Source organism: Pithys albifrons, chromosome 3, assembly GCF_047495875.1.
Source record: "Pithys albifrons albifrons isolate INPA30051 chromosome 3, PitAlb_v1, whole genome shotgun sequence".
Taxonomy (NCBI): Eukaryota; Metazoa; Chordata; class Aves; order Passeriformes; family Thamnophilidae; genus Pithys; species Pithys albifrons.
The window spans coordinates 9,814,283-9,834,990 of NC_092460.1; the positions used below are offsets into that span (position 1 = coordinate 9,814,283).

General features: G+C 43.8%; 1 protein-coding gene across 3 annotated transcripts in view; it reads left to right on the forward strand.

Annotated features, from left to right (window-relative positions):
* The window catches only part of ARIH2 (ariadne RBR E3 ubiquitin protein ligase 2), a 31,055-nt gene extending 10,618 nt beyond the window's left edge, over positions 1–20,437 (forward strand). For all 3 annotated transcript variants that reach the window (XM_071550365.1, XM_071550363.1, XM_071550364.1), the window contains exons 3-15: positions 6,702–6,769; positions 8,466–8,529; positions 10,821–10,968; positions 11,492–11,613; positions 12,505–12,614; positions 13,639–13,756; positions 15,037–15,087; positions 15,186–15,207; positions 16,687–16,838; positions 17,896–18,039; positions 18,395–18,463; positions 19,401–19,484; positions 19,956–20,437. In XM_071550365.1, the coding sequence (XP_071406466.1) occupies positions 6,702–6,769; positions 8,466–8,529; positions 10,821–10,968; positions 11,492–11,613; positions 12,505–12,614; positions 13,639–13,756; positions 15,037–15,087; positions 15,186–15,207; positions 16,687–16,838; positions 17,896–18,039; positions 18,395–18,463; positions 19,401–19,484; positions 19,956–20,027 (1,224 nt within the window). In that variant the 3' untranslated portion in view covers positions 20,028–20,437. The remainder of the gene's footprint in view (positions 1–6,701; positions 6,770–8,465; positions 8,530–10,820; positions 10,969–11,491; positions 11,614–12,504; positions 12,615–13,638; positions 13,757–15,036; positions 15,088–15,185; positions 15,208–16,686; positions 16,839–17,895; positions 18,040–18,394; positions 18,464–19,400; positions 19,485–19,955) is intronic.
* The last annotated feature ends 271 nt before the right edge of the window (positions 20,438–20,708 follow it).

The window sequence follows — 20,708 nt, forward strand, 5'->3', positions numbered from 1 at the left end:
CCAAGCCCTGCCCTCTGTGGCTGTGAGCACTCACCAGTGCTTCCCAGTTTGGGGTGGCTGCCCAGCGTTCTAAGCCACTGGTCATGTGTATGGATTCAGGTTGTTACCTGACCTTCACTTCCTCCCTGTGCATCCTCCGCATCATCCTTTGTCAGCCAGAAGGGACATTCCATTCTCCTGTGTTTTGTTGGGAAGGCACCTCCGCAGGGTCTGTGCGGTGGAGTCTGGCGGCGTTCAGGGTGCACAGGGCAGCGTGAGCTGGACACTGATGCTCTCACACTGTGTTACACTAGAAAAACAACTGCAGTGAGGACAGCCAGGGAGTCTCATGTCAGTGTTATATCTGTGTGCTGTCTTACAGCTTTCTTGCTCCATTTCTTTTCGCTCTAAATCTTTCAAAGAAGGAATCTCATAGTTGGTTTGTAATAATGCCTTCTGGCATACCAGCTTGCTTAAGTGTATCTTTTCTTCTAATATTTGTTTCTGAATTTCCCCAGGAAGAATAGCCTAACAGCTTGAGAAATACGTATGTTGAGATTTCCTAGCTGAGTCCTCCTGATCCTGTTTGTTGACAGCTGCAGCTGAAATTGTTGCTGTCCTGTGTAGGAGAGCAGATGGATTAAAGCAATGTGTAAGTGTGGAGAGGGAGCCAGAATTTAGCCCCAGATCCCCTTTCTTCAGTATGTGGCCAACTGGGTTATGCACTGTCAGCTTCACAATCGTGGTGTAACACCAGCAGTATTTGTCATTTCCAAACTGCACTCTGCCTCCTAAATATCCATCTAGTCTTGCAGGCTGATACCAGGTCTCTGCATGCCAGAAGGTGAGTGACAGGGAACAGATTAAAATCCTGATGGAGCAGAGCTCGTGTAGTGCTGTTTGTCACGGCCTTCCCATGGTGCTGAGAGTGCAGCTACAGACTCTGAATTTCCCTGGTGCATCCTGCAGTCTGTAATCAGGAGAGGGCCTGAAATGTCAGACAAATTGTACTCAATCCTGTGTGTGAAACCTAAAGGTGGAGGGGGTTTTTTCACTTTTTTTTTTTAATTTGACTGAACCCAGGGAAAAAAAAACAGGGATACGATTTTGTATTAACTTTGTCAGTTTTTCCTGATAAATGCAATTAATTTGTGTTCAAGTTTGAAAACAACCTTCTTATGCTTAGAAACCAGTAACAGATATGGAGCACTTTGCTGTAAGACTTTGAACACTTGGGGTGTTTATGGCAGGTGATGTGAATCACTTCTCAAGCCCCTGCAACCTCCTGAGCTTTCTACTAGGATTCCATATTGGAAGTCTGCTTAAAAGAGAGGTAGGTCAAAGCGAAGGAGAAAATGTGGTCCAAAAAAAAGCTTTTTGTTGCCCTTTTATTTCTGATTAGTTCCTGATATTTTTGCAATTTTTCTGAGAAATCCTCCAGTAAAAACAGGGCAGTCACATAGTTTTTCCAACAGGACATGGAGGGAGTCAGATCTACTTTCCACAAGAGAAATGAGTGTAAAATAGAATTTTTTCCATTTTTAGGTCACTTTTCTTACCTCAGTATCCTGAAGGCAAACATGACTGAAAGGATTATTTTCTTCAGTGAAGTTACTCAATAGAAATTATGGTTTCTTTCTAAGGTGTTGCTCTACTGCTAGCTCAGTTGAGTCTCTATTTTGCCAGTTTCTCACCAACAGAAACTATTTAAGAGGCTTTTGCTCTGTGTGTTTTTACTGTTATAAAGAATTTTAGTGTGTTTTTAGAGGTTTTGAAGCAGCACACAAACTAATAACTTTTGAAGTTCATCCTTTCATTTTAGAACTAACAAAAGCTATTCATGGTTAAAACAAATGCTTCTCAAGATTAATCCTATTTGCTTAAAGCTATTTGTATAAAAACCTTTGATTAGGCAAAATGGAAGAAATGGAAGCTGCATTTCTTTGTGCCAGGTTTGTGTTCCTCTCGGCCAGACATCTCAGTGCAACCCTCATCTAACAGGAATTGTCAGCTTGGTGCAAAGCCATGGAATGTCAGCTCCAACCAGATCCTATCATCTCCAACTCGTTCTGAGTTGAATCTCTTTGAGAATCACCTGATGATCATTGTTTCAAATTTCTGATGCCGCATCTCTGCAAAGGGAAGTTTGAAACACACCTTCAAAAAATAGGCCATCCCTTGGAGAAAAGTGAAATGAACTCCTGAGATATGCATGCAACATAAATATGCATGAGCAATTTCTGTAGAAAATAAGCTCTACAAAAGACGGTGTTTTTTGAGCTTTTAGGAAACATTTCTGTGTCAATTAGCAACTGTCAGAGTGGCACAGTTGAGAAGATTTTTCTGCTGTAGAGAAATGAAGCATCAGCTCTTCAAACAACTTGGCTTATCTAGGGAAGCAAGTTGAGACGTAGTTGTTTTAGAGCCCTCTAAACACAGTGAGGTTCCTGCAGAGATTCTTTGCAAATTCTTTTGATATTGTCTTGTCTTAAAGAGTGCCAGACTCTCTCACACTTCAGAACTGTGAGTAGTTTGCTTATCTTGGAGAGTAAAGAATGCAGGAGTTAAACACAGATAGAAATAATAAAGAAAAAAAATTACTGTATGCTCTTCCAGAAAATGGATAGATGTGTGTTTAATGCAGTGGCATTACTACTTTAGTCTACTTTCAGAATCTGATTTTGTCCAGCACTGTGTAAAATTTTCAGGCTTTTCTTACAACTCCTGTAGAGCCTTTCCCTTATGCAGAGCAGCTTCCTCTTGGCACCCTGGCTGTGTGCATGGGCACTGTGCCCCTTTTCCAGTGCACTGATCAACATTAATGTTTGGTGCCTATTTCTGGCAATCAACAGCCCTTTATCACTGGTAAGAGTTATCCTGGTGGAGGTTTGGAAGAGGCTGCTGAGGTGATCACTTCCGTGTTTTAAAACAAAGCTGGAAGTTGCAGATTGGATCAGATTCTCTCTGTTCACCTTTGCTGCCTCATCATGAAGAAAGAAGCCTGGTCTTCAGTTGGAAATTTTCCAGATTCATATTTGGACTGAGCTGTTCTTTAATAGCAAAGTTTTGAGCTGGTGGTGGGGAAATGAAAATGAGGGAAAGAAAAAATTTTTAGCATGACTGTAGCTTTCAGCTTCTAAACTTTAATAAATCTGATCCCAGATAGAGGAGTTCTGGAGAAGTCACCCTATGTAGAAGCATTGACACAATTGGTCAGTTGGAGGCAAAAACTGAAATAGAAGTGCAACATCTCAAATGTGCATTCCCCTCTGTGCTGGGGTCTGCAGAAAAATTTACTGAAGGGACGTGCTGTCAGCAAGACACCAGGTCGGATTCGTTGCTACATTTTTTGGTTCTCAGCATTCTGAAAAGCGAGTAGGAAAGTTTAAACAAAGCAGACAATTTATCAGAGGCATAATTTTTAAATTTGTGTTCAGTTTGTTCCTATTCATTTGTTCGTGGATCAGCTGAGATTCTTGTGGCTCCTGGTGACTGATAGGGGACTGACTTGGAGCTCTTTCTGAGATGTTTCTTAAGTTTGAGGTCTTTTCACTGTGTGACACTTCTGACTGTCCAGGAAATGTCTTACTGGACAATGTCCCAGCAGTATCAGCTTCTGTACATTGTTTCTTCTTGCTGTGAGGTAATGGATTTTGTACATATGGACCCAACTACTGGTTGTAGTGGTGTTTTTCTGTGCTTAGCACGTTTTAGCTCCTGCTTACAAAGAAATCCTTGAACTATTCGAGGATGTTACTGTGGAAGAACTGCCTGACTTGGTACAGTCATTCAGTCATTATGAATGTGCAGTCATTGAAGAGGCTGGGGAGTGCTTCTAATCAATAGAAACAGGCTTTTGTTAAACACTTATTTTTCTTACACTTGTTTTCTGGAATCTCCTCAGTAGTCAGAGGTATTCACATTTCTTCTGAATTCCCAGCCTTGCTGTTTTTGAGTAGGATGTAGAACGTGGTGAGACTCCACTCTGCAGGCACAGCCCCAGTATCTTTAGTTTCTGCTCTTCTCCCATCCCTCTTTCTTCAGTTTCAGTGTTACTTATTTTAACATGTAAGAACCAGGACTTCCATGCCAAGGAGACTGTGGGGATGTTGCTACAACTGTCTGACTCTGGAACTTCTGTTCTGCAAGATCACATGTGCTGCAATCAGGTAGTACCATAATCTTCTCTGCTTCAGAGCTTTCATTAAAGTAGTCTCATATTATGAACTGGGCTTTATGAATTGAAAATGTTATATTCTTGTGTGCTTTTATGGTGAAATTAGTACAATTAGCACTACAGCTGATCCAGTCAGTGCTTGCAGCTGGAGCAAAATAGGAACAGTCACAGAAGCTTTGTTATTCTTCTAGATCTGTTAATCTGACATCTTTCTGGAGCATTAATTCCACATTTTGCCTGACATAATTTGGCTCAAAAGCATTTGATTGTGTTAGCAGAGTTTGTTAGATTTCAGAAATGTGTGCTGGTACTTGTATTTTTCTTTCTCCTACAACTTCATTCTTGAATGTGCTTAGTTCCTCCTCAGGGGACAAGTAGCTTCATGGAATCATGATGCTGCAGTGAGTTCTCTATCCCAGGCTCTGAAAATCCAACTGAAAAACAGTAATTTTCATATGTTACAGATCAATTTTCATTCAAGTCCAGCAGTTTGTTTTCTTTTGTCAGGATGGTAGTTCTTCCTTACTGCTACTGAGAAGTAGCTTCACTGCTGTTAGAGAATGATTCATTACCATGTGGTTTGCATTTGTAGGAAGCCAGTCTTGTAGAGACCACATTCCTGATGCTTGTTTGTTTTACAGACTCAAATGCAGATGTTTTCCTTGTACAAACAAGTCAGAGGTGTCTGTCTGGGTCTGCCAGGCTGGGGGCTTAAGATAACAACCCATCCTGGGCTGGCAGTGGCACTTGATCCGTGCAGGCTGTGTGTGTTGGCAGCAGCAACTCTGTGTGCTGTGCTCCATCTAATCACAGGGTCTGGGCAGGGAGGGAGGGAGGGAGGGCGGGCAGCGCTGCCTGGAGCCTTTGTTTCCAGGGGACCTCATCACAGCACTGGTCAAGTTGAGGAAGGTAACATGGCAGATCTTGCGCAGCATGAGCTAATGCTGTGGTTCTTCTAGAGAAAGGATTGTTTGTACATTAAAAATTACTCTTTTATTACTGGGATTTCTTAATGGCCAGCAAAGTGGGCACATCAGAATGTAGAGATGCATAAGAGTTGATTAAACACCCTGTCTGCACCGTGTGTTGGTGCTGCAGTGGTTTAGTTTGCTGAATCAACAGTGGTTTAGTTTGCTGACAACGTCCAGCGCTGACAAACGCCAGTGCAGGACCGGGGCAGTATCAAGTGGCAGCAATAGGTCAGTTGTGTTGTGAAACTGCACCTCTTCAGCAGGGTGAACTCTTAAGAGTAATGACTATGCTACCCTCAGGTTTGCAGAGCCTGAGGGTTTTGTAGGAGTGACCATTGCTTGTTTTTCCTTCCAGAACTGTGTTGGTGCTGCTGTGTACTGTAGTACAAGTGCATCAGATCCTGCAATTCACCTGTAGCAGCCTTCAAGAAGGCTTATGGCACTTCAGCTGATGATTGGGACTGACAGTTTCTCTAGGGAAAGAGAAAAGCAACTCTTCTGCAGCTAGGACAGTAGAAGTGTTTTCTATCTGCATATTAGAGAGGTGGCTTGGTGATAGAGCATGAGGCAGAGCCCTTTAATGTCAGATGGTGTTTGAATGCACTGTGTGGACACTGAGCTTGCCCAGCTGCTTTCTAGCGTGGAGAGAAATGAGGAGACACAGGTCGTGAGCCTTTTGAATTCCCCTGAAAGAGGTGTGTTGTTTGCAGGACATGTGCTTTGTTTGAACTCCAAGGCCTGATAAAGGCATGAAGAGGCCGAGAGGCATGTTGGAGGTCCAGCAGCTCAACAGATGTCTGTGGTCTTGTTGGGTATGAGCCTTTTTGTGCAAGCAGACAAGTCTATTTTCTTCCGAAATAAACTAATACACAGAAGTGAAGGAGAACTTGTTTGCTTGTGCCCTTGTAGCCTGACTTTAAATGTCATGTTGCAGTATTCTGGAGCGTGCTCGGGCTAGTGTGGATTGTGGTGGTGCTTGCCAAGAGTCCACGTAATGCAAGCAGCTCTGCATGGAAACAGTCCCTGTCCCAGTACCTTTCTGTCTTCCAGTCCAGTCTGTAACCCTCTTCTCTGCAGTGAAGGGTTGGGGAAATGGTTTGTGTTTTCCCCATAACCTTTGCTGTCACAGCATCCCTGCATTTGCAGCCTGTTGCTGCTTCTCCAGCTGAGTAAGTAGTATTTGCCTGCCCTGGGATTCCTACTTTGCACATTAAATGAGGATCCTGATCCCAGTCTGGTCTGGGCCTTCCAGGTGGTGACCACAGTCAGATCTGGATGTGGGGCTTCCATGGGCAGTTAAGCTAATCCACTGAATTCTTTATTCCTTCCTCTCTGTGCTGTTGTAACTAAGTGTGTGAGCTTGGGTACATCCATGCTTCATTCCAAGTTTTGTATTGCAAATATCCTGGCTGTGAGCCTTGTACTTGGCAGTTTAATGTGAATTGAGTGTCACTAGGATATTGTACTGAATTGGTACAGCTTAGTTTTATAAGAAAATCATAGTCCTAAGCAAGGTGTGGCTTCAAAATGTGCCAAACTTGACTTTTAACTTTTTTCTTTTATTTTCCACTTAGGTATCACATGCTGTTGCAAAGCTAGTATTAGTTAGTTTCCACTGGCAAATCTCAGAGATTTTGGAAAGGTAAGTGTGAATAGTCTTGCCTCTTTTGTGCTCAATGCTTTTTTCCTCCCAGCTTTGCAGAAATGCTCAGGGTGCTCCATAGGTGTGTTTTTGACAAGTGTCTTTGGACCTGAAAGCAGGACACGTGGTCCACTCCAGGGAGCAGAGGAAAACCCCTGGTTTGTTGAGGCTACATTGTCTGTAAGAAATTTGTAAACAGGAAGAGGGGAGTGGTGGTGAATGTCCTTCAGTTTGAGGAATTACTGTTATGCTTGGAACCTTATAGATGCATTTATCTTACATTTTGAGATAACAGCTGGAGAGTACTGCATCTCTATTTATTTGTTTTAACAAATGGAAAGATAACATATGTTCTGCTTTGAACAGAGGGGCCACAAGTCACAAAGGAGCACTGAGCCTATGCTGGTGTGGTCTTTAGTGGTACATTCACATTGAAGTTTTCGGTCCTTATGACATAAGTTTTTTCCTAGATGACCAGATTTGGAGAGCAGGGGAAGACAGTGTGACAGAACTGAGAACTGCAGTCCCCTTGCTTGGTCAGTGTCACCGTAACAAAGTCCTCCTACTGATTTCAGAAGGAGGGTTCAGACTGTGCCCAAACATGCAGGGAGTATATCAGGAGGCACTGCTGGCTGGCAGCCCCTCCACAAAGTACTGGCTCAGAACTAAACATTGTCTGAAAATAGAGAGAACATCAGCCTGACTCATCCTGCCATGCCATTTTTGGCCCTGTAGCCCGCAACTTCATCCAGAGAATGTATGGAAAATGCATCTTGTGTGTGAATGTTGTTGTGGCATCTTTGGTAACTGGCTTGCTGGTTGCCTGAAAGCTTTTTGCTGGAGGAGGAAGAGGGTGAGATTCCTGCATAGAAGCTCAGGGTGATCCTGCAGGTTAACTGATGAGATTTAAAGAAGAGGAAATTTGGGGAAGAATTTATTTCCAAACTATGACTTTGCAAGTTATTCGTCGTTCATCTAGTCCTCAAACTTCTGTTTTGGTGCTAAGTGACATTATCAAATGAAAGCTTGTTAGTACAACTAAGAAGTGCTAATGGGGAGGGAGGACTTACAGCATGGTCACTATAGTGATGCTGCTATTTCTGAATTCATTGATATTAACATTCCTCTGCAAGGGAAATCACAAACAGCAAAATGTGTTTAATTCCAAGGCTGGTGACAGACAGCTTCAAATGCCTGAGGGGTGATAATCTGCCACTGAGGAAATACTTAACTAGATAATAGACTGGAGTTAAAGTGAGACTTAACCAGGCAAGCTTGATTTTACCAAGCAATATTAGACAGACAGGACCCTGACTGGAGTGTGTTGTTGTAGACAGTGGATTAGAAATGCTTCAGCATTGTGGATAGAAAATCTTAGGTTCAAAAATAATTTTTCAGGGGGAGGGAGATAGTTGTAGAAAAATAATCATCAAGAAGTATAAGGAAAAATGTTAATCCATTGCCAGGAGAAGTATTAATCCTGTTTTTGAAGAAACTGTCATAAAGTTTTGTTGATGAGAGCTCAGCTCTATATGAAGGAGCCCCACACAGGACACGTTTCAACTTTCCCTTGTTGAAACCTACCCTACCATTTTCCCAGAGCCAATTATTTATCCAGGCGAGAAGGATCAATTTGGTAATGCAAAATATATTCAGAACAGAAATTGATTTGATCATTGTTCAATTGCCTTTTCAGGCACAAGTCTAACGCTGCCCAGTTGCTAGTAGAAGCACGAGTTCAGCCCACCTCATCCAAACATGTAAGTATAATAACTATCCCTGACTGTTCCCTTGGCAGACACCTCTGACCCCCTCACGGGGGATTGCACTACTGATGGCTTAGTCTGTCCCATGTTAACCCTTTGCAAACTCAGGTCTGACACCCTAATTCAGTGCTGGGTGTACTTTTAAATGAGAATGCATTCAAGAGGTGTTTGGTATTTAAATAGATGCTTTGCTATTGGCTTGCAGGTAGTGTTCAAGAATTACTTTCTTCAAGAAAATTAGCATTTTTTGGCATGAGTGATGGTACACAATGGAAGGAGCAGAGTGTGCAGACTTGGCTGCCTTTTTCAATTCTGTTCTCTGTAAAAGACACTCAAGGGAAGTTTTGGCTGCACAGAGTGAGCAGAGCTTGTCAGTGGCTGAAACAGAGAGTTGTTTTTTGCTGTTTTTTATTTTTTTTTATTTACCTAGGATAACTGCACTGCTCAACTCAGGGCTGCTTAAACCAAATCTCCCAGTGAGTAGTGTTGGCTGCTGAGCTAGTCAGTAGTGATATGTGACCAACAACTTGTGTTTTGCAGCCAGGCTTACACAGCTCTTGAGATACTTCCCCCCACCCCCTTTAAATAGAAACTTCAAGTTGCATGTTTACAGATTTCATTCACAGTGGGTGTCTTGGTACAATGGATTTACCCCAAGAACACGTTGCCATGTGTCAGATTTTGAGTGATAAAATACTATGTCTGGGAAACACTCATTGGGTTGGCAGGGAGGGAAGATTTTAAAAGCCTGATCTGACATCTGAGCTGTCTTGTCTGAGCAGACAGTGAAAATGCCAAAGGAGGTGACAGGTGTGGAAGCTTCATGGACTCAAATTTTTATCTGCCTAGAGCCCAGAAAAAAATAATCTTTGTTATTTGACATACCTGTAAATTAGTCCATATATTGTAAGATTTGTCTGAACCTTTTATCAGCTGTCAATTAAGTACCCTCCACTGCAATGGTGATTTCATTTGGGGCAGAAAGATATTATGGTTAAAAGGTTAATTTAAGTCTGACAAACTTGGTTTGTTAGGTAATTCATTACTGTCTGTTTGTGTGTGCTAGGGCAAGCTTTGGCTTCTAGTGCAGAATAATGATATTTTGGGTGCAGATGCTCATCCTGAGTGTCTGCAGAGGGGCTGACTCCACAGGGAGAAGCTTTGGTGAGCTCAGAGGCAGCTTGTGAGAGTTTGAGGTATCACATGTGCTGGTCAGGTTGAGCATCTGATCCAGCCAATCAGTGCAGTTTCAGACTCAGTGAATCTTGTTCTGATCTGTGAGGCCACTTAGAACAGTCATATTCCTTTTTCATGTGGTCGTGCCATAAATCAGGCTCTGTCAGTCATGTGGCCGTGTGTTGTGCTGCTGCTCCTCCGTGTCTCTGGTGTGCAGAGCTTGGCATGGAAACTGAGGGCAGCCTCGCACCAGCTTCTCAACAAGGGGAAAAGGATTCAGTGGACAAAAAGTGATTATAGGACTTCTCTTGGAAAGGAGAAATTGAAATATAAACTCCTGCTAACAGCTTTGTAGAGCCTTGTTTTTGATGATAGACCCAGTTCTGCAGGTCCCAGGGGTGAGATGTATTGAAGGCTGGATCTGTTGTCTGGGGATTAGCTCTGCACTGCCCAGGGGGAGACCAGACTGTTTCTCAGTGGTTTGGTGAAGCAATAGCAGAATTATGCCTGATTTGAAACAAACCCTCTTAATCCTTTTCATCTGAAGGGATGATGCCTGCTTTGCCAAGTGTAGCATAGGCAAATGGTAAGAGATGGGTAGTCTGTGAATTCCCATTCCTCTCTGTATGAACACTTTACATGCTGCACTTTCAATTGCCTCTCCTGTTACCCAAAATTATTGTCTAGTAAAAAGGCATTGCTAAGCCTGCTTCCAGCTGTAGCTGTTCTCCAGACTGGCCCAGTTAACAAAGAATATCAGTAAATCCAGGGAATGCCTAATAAAATGATGTATTTCTTAATTTTTCAAACAAGACAAGAGTAAGAACCAGAAAAGTAAAGGTGAGTTCTGGATACTGCTAGATGAGAGGCAAGAACTGTTCAGAGACTGTCAACCTGTTGTGCTCTGTGAGATTAAAGAGGATTTCAAGAAGGACTATCTGGGGCAGGGCAGCACCTCAGCACATCAGCCACTTACAAACCTGTTCTGTCCTGGAGCAGCCCTGAGGGGGCTGTCACAGGGAAGGTGATGCAGGTGCTGTGGATGAGGTGACAACACTCTGGGAGAGCTGGGATGCTTTCACTGTGATGCTGATTCGTGTCTCTCCCAGGCAATGGTACATTCCTCCCACCACTGCGCGGTGTGCATGCAGTTTGTCCGGAAGGAGAACTTGCTCTCTCTGGCTTGTCAGCACCAGTTCTGTCGCAGCTGCTGGGAGCAGCACTGTACAGTGCTCGTCAAGGATGGTGTTGGAGTCGGTGAGTTCAAGGTGGACACAGTGCTGGGTCCATATTTGCCACATTGGCTGTTCTGATGCGTCAAGAGCGTGACTGTAACAAGTTAGAAACTGTGAATCTGCTGCACCTTGAGTTTGCATCTCTGATGATGTACTGTTGCAATGCCCCTGGAGTGCCTGTGGATGCAAACATCTGTTCCCTTTGTGTTGGGTAGAAGCCAGTAATTGCCAGAGTTGCTTTGGGCTTTTGCTAGCCTGCCTTTCATGCTGGTCTGGCAGTAGCTTCCAATTTTCTAATTTAAGTATCTGACCTGGTGAATACTGGTTGAAGCACTTACTGTTCCTGGGTGCACATGCACCCTGTCATCTTTTAGTGCAGTGCAGACAGTTGGGCTTCAGCTTTTCAGCAGCCCTGATTTGTTTCACAGTTGTGTCCCTCTTGCCACAACAACAGATGGCACCTAGGAAACCGTGTTGAATGCTCTCTGTGCATTCACTCCTTAGGATAAACTGCTCTGTGCTAAAATGATGCCTTCTCTTCTCAGGGGTCTCCTGCATGGCTCAGGACTGCCTACTTCGCACACCAGAAGACTTTGTGTTTCCATTGCTGCCTAGTGAAGAGTTGAAAGACAAATACAGGCGCTACCTCTTCAGGGACTATGTGGAGGTAGTGGGTTTTTTCATTTTTAAAATACCCTGGGTTAAGTCACCAATGACTTGCAGAAATTTTACTTCAAGTGTCTTGCATTTTTGATTAGAACTGCAGTAACTGCAGCAAAATTGTCCTCAGCAGACATGATGTGGCAACTCCTGTAGGACAGCCTCACTGGCAAGATAATCTAGCAGGTTGCCAAGATAAATTCTGCTGTAAGGTCACCCAGTAGCTCCTTGGCTGGTGCTTCAGAATTCTCAGAGTGTTGCAGCTGAGAATTTCAAAACTTCAGTTTGATTTTTCAAGTCCTTCCTGCTCTTACATAAATGTTTTTAAGTTCTGAAAATCAGGTCCGTCCTGAGTGTAGCCCAGCTGAATTGGCTTGCTCAATTACATTCAATGTGAGATTTTTTGAAACTAAAGCAGCAGTTGTTAAGGCAAAATGTGCAGGAGTATTCTGGTGACTGGGAACACTCAAGAAGTGAAACACTATGAAAGAGTGGTGTCACCTCTCCTCAATAAAGACACCCTTTGGGAAGAACAGCCACCACAGAAGAGCAACTGAATAACTTCTGGGAGATAAGGGACAGAAAAAGAGCTCAACTGGAGTAAAATTGTTTGTTTCTGTTGACTGTTAGTAGGGTCTTAATGGTTGTGTTGCTGTGCTGAGTTGGTCTGTAACCCTCCATTTGAATTCCCTGTTCTAGAGAAGTTGTAAGTAACTAATAAACCTCTTCAACATTAGGAAAGGGAGGATCTGCTCTGTTAGCCAAGACCTGGTGACAGTTGTCAATCTTTTTCAACATGAAATAACCAACTTGTATGTTTTTGAGGATAAGAGTGGCTAAAATTGAACAGATTTCTTTTGCACCCACTGCTGATCTTACCCCCTTGTTGTGCCCACAGAGCCATTACCAGCTGCAGCTGTGTCCTGGTGCAGATTGCCCTATGGTCATACAGGTACAAGAGCCAAAAGCCCGGCGAGTGCAGTGCAATCGTTGCAATGAGGTCTTCTGGTAAGGAACAGAGAAGGTTAAAAATCACGGGGGAATGTGTGCTGTCCTCAGAGCTTCTCCTTTTGCTTGCCAACAGTTTTGCTGTGTAGAAAAACTTCAATGCTTTGCTAGAGTTGTTTGTTACTTGAGTTAGCTTGAGTAATTGGACACTTAGGGTCTGACTTCTGCAGGTGGTCAGCTGTCCCCTTCTTCCCTAAACTCCTTGGGATTTGGGTGTTCTGACAACCAGGGAATGCAGGGCTACAGTAATCAAGAGGTTACAAATCTGGCATTTTCACATCTTGGCTAGGTTACAAATTTTCCTATAGACATAGTGACTGATACAAATTCCTGTGGTGAACATAGAGTCCTTCTGGCTACCTGCTGGTAGTAGGTTTGTAAGTTTATTACAAGTGTTCAACTCCCAGAGTGTCTGGAAGATGTCTTTTGATACTTACGTGAGAATACATTTCTGCTGAACAGGAACACTGATGTTCCTTATCTGACTTGAGTGGATACAGGACCAGAGAAAAAGAGATAGTTTGCAGTGCTGCTGAAGTATCTTCTGCTCTTGGGTCTCCAGAATCACTGCTGTTGAGAATGCCTGTGGAGCACGGTGCAGTTTAGAGAACCAGCTTACTGGTATCTCAGTGCAAATGGTCCTTACTCACCTGGGGCTGTCAGGTCATGTTAATGCGGGTGCCTGATACCTGCTACTGGTGTCAAGCTACATGTAAGTCACTGGTCTGCCCCAGACCTCTGCAGTCATGTTAGAGAATACATAGGTGGGCTCTAGGGAGGGACATGTCAGCCCTCAAACACATGATGTGTCAGAGAAGGCCTCAGTTCATATTCGTCTTACCTGGTTTCTGCACAGGAGGGTGGGGGAGCTGGACTTCAGCTTTGGTCTTTGCACTCCAGTGATACACAAGAGCATTCGCATCCCTTTACTGGGCCTCCTAAATTTTAGTCAGGAAAACCTCAATCCTTGAGTCACTTCCTTGGAAATCGATGTTTCTTTTTCTTTTCTTCTCCCCCCATCAAGCTTTAAGTGTCGGCAGATGTACCACGCGCCCACGGACTGCGCTACCATCCGGAAATGGCTCACCAAGTGTGCAGATGACTCTGAAACAGCCAACTACATCAGTGCTCACACTAAAGATGTAAGGGCAAGCACCTGCCTGTTATTTCTTGTCCTCTAATCCTGCCTGGGAAGCAGGATACAATTCTATGCACATATAGCATTGTGTTCTGCTTTTTCACAGACTGCAAATTCTCACAGCCCCCTAGGGACTGTCAAGAAGCTTCTGTCAGAAGCTACTGTCATATGTGAACTAATTGTGTCCCTATGCCGGTGATATAACAACTGAATGCTTTGGGAATGCCTTGTGTGGGAAGCCCAGGCCTTCTGCAGTAAGGACCTGGTGGTCCTTATTCCACACCTGGTGTGAATGTCTTTGGCAGCCAGGTTTGCTGTCTTCCTGTGGGCAAAAAACTTGTGGCTGCTTTAGAATGATCAGTGGAAATGTATTTAAAATGGAAGGAGAAGCTGTAGTAAGTGTGAAGTCAGTATCAAATAAGGCACCAGTGGTGGTTAAGCCTGAATAACTCTGTGGAGAAGTCTTTTGGGATTTTGTGGCCTGACTTCAAAACAGTTCTTAACGGGCATTTGTGCTACCATGGCCAGTGACAATTCTGACAGTGCCAATTAGCCACAAGCTTCAATTGTGTTAGGAGAGGGGAGTACTTGAATAGACCAGAGATTTCAGCTTCCCTTCCTTCTCTGGAGAAGATGTCAGCATGTGCTGGCATTGTTTCTGGTATGCTCGTTTGTAGAAATCAAGTTCTATTATAGTGAGCATTGTCCTGGCACACATTTTGCCTGATGTGAAAATTTACAAAAAGTAGCAAAAGTTGCTTCTTTGTGTGTGTGCAGCCCAAAAAATGTAACTGGACACTCCAGGGTATCTGTGGGGTGAGGATGTGTGCATCTCTCTCTGTGGTCAAGTAGAGTCTCTGCCCCAGCTGAGTTGTCATCCGTTAGTGGCTGCTGAAGGCAGGATATAGTGTTGATCACCTGTAGTCTAATTAGCTGTGGAATCTACTGTAATACATGAACTAATTATGTCCTTGTGCCTGAGCAACTGATAAGTGGTAACTCAGCAAAAGCTTCAGTCTTACAAGGAGTAACAACAGCAGATTTGTTTTCCTGAGCAAACAGTCCAGTGCTGCAGTGTAACTTCCCTGGCTTTGCCTTTCTGTCTTCTTTTAAATGGAGCTATCAGGAACAGGTGGGAGGCAGGGTGTAAATGTTAATATTCTCATATACATGTATGCATATTTATAAAAAAAAGGCAGAGAGGAATAATCACACAAGTGCTGTCATTCTTCAGAAGGCTGCTAGAGACAGAGTTGAATCTAACAATTGCTTCTGTTTCTTCAGTGTCCCAAGTGCAATATCTGTATTGAAAAGAATGGAGGCTGCAATCACATGGTGAGCAAGTCCCTGAACACATCAAACCTCCCTGTTCCAAGCGGAATTTTTTCCCCCTATTTTCCACTAACTGGTGCTTCTTGTCTCTTCTCTTTCAGCAATGTTCCAAATGCAAGCATGGTAAGTTGGATTTGGAGGCAGTTTCTTCTGCAGTGTTTTTCAGTGGTGACGGTCTCTTCCCTTTTTTTGTGATATGAGGACAAATTGTGAACATTCACTGAAATATTTCCCTCTTAGTAAAAGGTGAACAGAGCAACAGTTACAGACTTTTGTGTGATAGTTTTTTTCCCACTGGCTATTATCTCAGCTGAGTTTTGATTCAGTGTTGGTTTGGCTCCTGCCCTGACACGTCCATTGTATGGAGAAGTCTCCAGAATATTAACAGTGGAATCCATCTCAGAAGAGAGAATTAAATGCTTTTGTTGGAATTTTATTTGTCATCAGCTGAAAATACTGTCAGAACTGAGCCATTTACTCAGATGAGCGTAAGTTCTTCTGCTTAGTGATGGAAATAATGAGCTTCAATTCTGATGAAACCACAGGAGTTGTGAATTGTTATATGTAACAGTAGCTGTTGGACTTCTCAGTCCACTCCTGTGCAATTAGCAGCCTGAGTGTCTTTGGCCCGTTGTATGGTCCTACAAAATGACAGCCTGTTCTGGCACTTATTTTCATGGCAGAATTAATTTCTGTTGCCCTGTAGAGAGACAGTTGCATTCAGCCCTCTGAGTTAAGCGTGCCACCAGAAACTGTTACAGTGTCCCTTACTGGGGAGATGATTAAAGATTGCTGTCCTCTCTCATTTCCTTTGCTTTGGGGTTCTCGGCAGCACTGGACATGCTTTGATGGAGCTCTGTGACAAGGGTGAGCAGGCAAGTGCCACGAGGACTAGCACTCAAGAAAGCTGATGAACTCTGGAAATACAGATTTCGGTCTCTTTACTGTGAATAACACAGAAGTGATTTTTATTGTAGCAATTTAACTTCCCATCTTTTTTCCTTCCCAGTAGAACACTCACAGCCTCGCTCTGAAATCAGAAAATTGTCACGTGGGTTTTGCTATTGCTCTTCACTTTCTTTCCTATTCACCAGTTCATGGCTTTGTGCCATAAACCCCTGACATCTGACATTACCTGAGTAGTACCTGGTAGTTCCCAGAGAAGAATTCCTTTTGCATGAATTAGTTCACTTTTGGATGTGACTGTTGATGTTTTGTTTAGCCAGAGGTTTGTATGGGGCAGTATCCTATGGTGGGGGGGAGGCAACTCCAAAAAGACTGCAGCCTGTCTTTTCTTTAACCTGAAGTGACAGCCTGTGCAGGGTGCAAGTATAGTTCTGCCCAGTGGTCTTGGTGTACAGGATGCAGAATTTCAGGATTTACTTTCCATAGTTACATGGAAGGACATACAATTAAAATTTTCAAGACATACTGGTATTTTTGGCTCACTGTTGAGTTCTGTTATGCAAGATGATACCAAATGTATGTTTCTTGGCTTAGCAGAAATATCTGAAAACAGATGGGCTGTGTCTCCTGAAAGTTTTCTTTCTCAGAGGTTTTTTTTCTGTTCATCACAGTGGGTTTTTTTGCTGTTTTCTGCAGACTTCTGCTGGATGTGTCTGGGAGACTGGAAGACTCACGGCAGCGAGTACTACGAATGCAGTCGGTACAAAGAGAATCCTGATATTGTAAACCAGAGTCAGCAAGCACAGGCCAGGGAGGCCCTTAAGAAGTACTTGTTCTATTTTGAGAGGGTAGGAGACATCTCCTTGGCCAGAGCTGCTGTAGCCTTTTAATGCTCCCTGCCTGGTGCAAAGGTCATTGCCAGCAATCTCCGTGCAAGAAACTTCCCAAAGAGAACCTGTGCACAATTTTCAGGCCCTGTTCTTCACTCAAAATCCTGCCCTGTGAATCCCATTCAAACCAGTAATGTCATACCCAAAGCAAATCACATTCAGTCCTATATTCCCTTGTGCTAGAGATAATCAGTATTAGTTGTGTGCCACTGTACCATAACCTGCAGGCTGAGTACTGCTGCAGTAGATAGATATTGCTCCAATCATTTCCTTCCAGGACTGGGTAATTTCAGTTCCTTGCAGTCTGTCTTTATACAGACAAAGAACTAAATAAACTCTGCCATGTTCGAAGCTCCCATTGGCTCTTGCAAAGCTTTACTTAAATTTCATGTAATCACATTTTTAAAAGTTGCAGTCAGATCATCTCTGTCCACACAGCAGGCTCCATGCACCTGGCCTTGCAGAGCAACTCTACAGCAGCATCTGTAGAAGAGAGTGTGGTAGAGGTTAAATACTGCTCCATTTAATTTTCCCCTTGAGTTTATTCTTCACAGCATGAGCCTAGTCCTGTGGTAATATTAATATGTTCATTCCTGGCTCTCCAGAACAACAGGCTTTGGGAAATAGCCATGTTTACAATGTGCACATGGATGCTGGGGTTCACTGAGCCCATGTTAAATGTTAATTTAAACTCTTGGCCTTCCTATAGAAATCCTTTAAGTTGGAGAATTGCCATGTCTTTCCATCTTGTTAGGCACAAGGTCGCTGTGTGACCGGAGGGCATTCCCACTCAGAGAAGCTGGGTTTGCTCCCTGCTTTTTGCTGCTGTCAGTCTGTTTACAGCCTCAGCCACTTGCTACTGGAGGTGCTGCCTTGCCATTCTTTCCCACAGCATGTCTTGCCTTGCTGGACTCCTGCCCCACTCCAATTTCTGCTTGCTAGAGCTTGTGCTTTACAGTAGTAGTACTCTGGTCTCATGCCATTTCTTCTTTCCCTGTCTCCCCACCCTTTGCAGTGGGAGAATCACAATAAAAGCCTACAGCTGGAGGCACAGACATACCAACGAATCCAGGAGAAAATCCAAGAAAGGGTTATGAACAACTTGGGAACATGGATAGACTGGCAATATCTACAAAATGCTGCAAAACTACTTGCAAAGGTGGGTAATTATGTCTTGTTTGGCACAGGGAAAATACAGGCCAGAATGCTAAATTCATAGCACCAAAGTAAGGAAGAAAATTTAAAGCTTGTAGGTGTGTTGGACATGCCTCTGGTTTAGGACATGAACTAGCCAAAAATCATCTGGAAGCAACTTCTGTGAAGTTATACTTCACAGTACACAGAACTGCTCAATTTCTTCCAAGGAAGGTGTAGAAAATTCCACCATGAAGTGTCCAGTTGTCCTTATCAGGCAGTATCTTCTTAGCCTGTCGTGATCACACAAGTATGACTTTGCTGACTTCCAAGACTGAGACTCTTGTCCTTTTTTCTCTCTTCCTTCCACTCCTGGGCAGTGTCGTTACACCCTGCAGTACACATATCCATATGCCTACTACATGGAGTCTGGTCCCAGAAAGAAGCTGGTAAGATGTTTTGCCCTTTTTTTGCTAATAATTTTTGGGATGTAGCTGGCAGCATACTGGGCTGAATTCCAGAGCTTGGCAGTGTCTGAAATGCTTGTCCTGAGTTTGAGGTAAGAACAGTACAAATAAGCAGTTTGGCACCTTCCTCTTCACGCCAAGTTGACCAGCAACTCTGTCATCTGATGCATTACATTATTTTCTCAGGGAACTTCACTGCACTTTCACTAACAAGCCATTTATCCAGAATGTTTTGAGGCTGAAAGTGTGCATTTGTTCCTTGGTAAGATTTATCACAGTGATGTGGGCCATGTTTCATGTGAAGAGCTGCTGGAGGAGAGGAGCTTTTCCAGCCTTGGATCAGGGTGTAGCTTTGCTTTATTCCTGCTTTAACTCCCTTGCTGGCTTCGTGCATCTCATAGGCTGGACATGTACAAAAGTAACCCTGAATTCATGCAAGATTTTTTTCTTTGACTCAGTTGTCCTGTAAAACCTGTTACAGAATCACATATGGCATCATGTGTTCTCTGAGGCTGTGGACAGATGTTCTCTTCTGGATCCAACTCTGCCAGTGGAACAAGTTGCTGCTCCCAGCAGTGGTTAACAATCCCTCAATTCTGCCTGCAGAGCTGTGCTCATGAGTGCAATTTCTGACCTGTTTATGACAAAATAAGATGAGCTAGGAGATAATTCGTCACTTGCAGTGTTTTTAGGCTGACTGTGTTAATTTTTAGTGGTGCAGGTTGGGGAGTGCTTACACAAGAAACTCCCAGAAGGAGTGATGCTGTCTAGCTGAAGGTGCATAAGGAGAAGACACAAACCTGCTCTGCCAGCACAGCTGTCAGCAAAACACATTTATCTGCTCCTCAGGTGTAGTGTGGTATGAAACTGCTCCACTAAACTAGTTTCTTGTTGCTGCCTCTAATTTTACTCTTTGCAGTTTGAATACCAGCAGGCCCAGCTGGAAGCTGAAATTGAAAATCTCTCATGGAAGGTGGAGCGAGCAGACAGCTATGACAGAGGGGTGAGTGTTCTGCTTGCATGAGCCTGTTGGCCAGATTTTGTCTGTTGGGCTGTAACACTTCTGCAGGAGCACTGAGGCAGTCAAGTGAGGGTTCTCAGAAACTGGATCCAGAAACCTTTAGACAGCAGATGTTCTAGAACCAGAGTGCTCACTGCCTATGGAAGAGGAGGGAGGGCTGCAGGGAGTCCTGGATACTGAAATGGGACATGTGGAGCTCTGAAGGAGGCTGCAGGTATCCCTCTGGTAAAGAGCAGATACCTTAGGTGTGTAGCGGTTTAGGCAGAACAGGAGCCAGGCAGCCACAGAGGGAGCCCATGTCAAAAGGAAAAGGATCTGGGGATCTCGTGATCCAAAGTGTGTGTGAAGTGTGACAGCTGGTGCTTCTCACGCTGGAGCTTAGTGTCTCCCTAAGGAAAATGAGCTCTTCCCTGGAAAATGCGTGCTAACAGTTTGTACCTTCTGTTTTACCAGGACTTAGAGAACCAGATGCACATAGCAGAGCAGAGACGGAGGACCCTGCTGAAAGACTTCCACGACACATAAGACAGAAGGAAGTGACGAAGTGCAGGGGTGAGAGCAGCGAGTGAAGTGATGGCAGCTTCACTGGGACAAGCAGGCACTGCCTCTGGGAGAACACAGCCAAGGACAAAGCCACCCCTCCCCTTGCAAGTCAGACACATGCAAACACCACATCTTAGTCCAGTTTGTTCTCTTATCTTTCTGTTTCTGTCAGGCTCGAGGCCAGAGCTCAGATTGGCGTATTTCCTGGGCCATTTCCCTCCTGCCTTTGATGGTTTCAGAAGGGGAGGGAGTTTTTCTCCGAATGGCTGTTAATAGTATTAGATCATTACAGTTTATGTAATTTTCAACGGTTGTACAATTATACAGACAAACCTTAGAGTAACACACAACCCTTTTTAAAAATAAATTGGCAGTGGAGTGTTTTTCCTTAATCTGCTTGTAAATTTAATGGGCTTTTTCCCCCTCTCCCTCTCCCTTCCTCTGGCCCAAAATCCTCCTAGGCACTGGAGGAGGTTACAGAATATCTCAGCTAGATTTCCCGATGCTCCTTTAACCAGGGCATTGTAGCATTGGCATTGCATGAGGAGGAGAGTGGCTGGTGTTAAGGGTGGCTGCTGCTGTGTCTGGCCTGACAGTACCAGCAGTGGCTGTTACTCAGTGTGATTACATGGCATCTCTTTCCTTGTAAATCAGCTGTGCAAA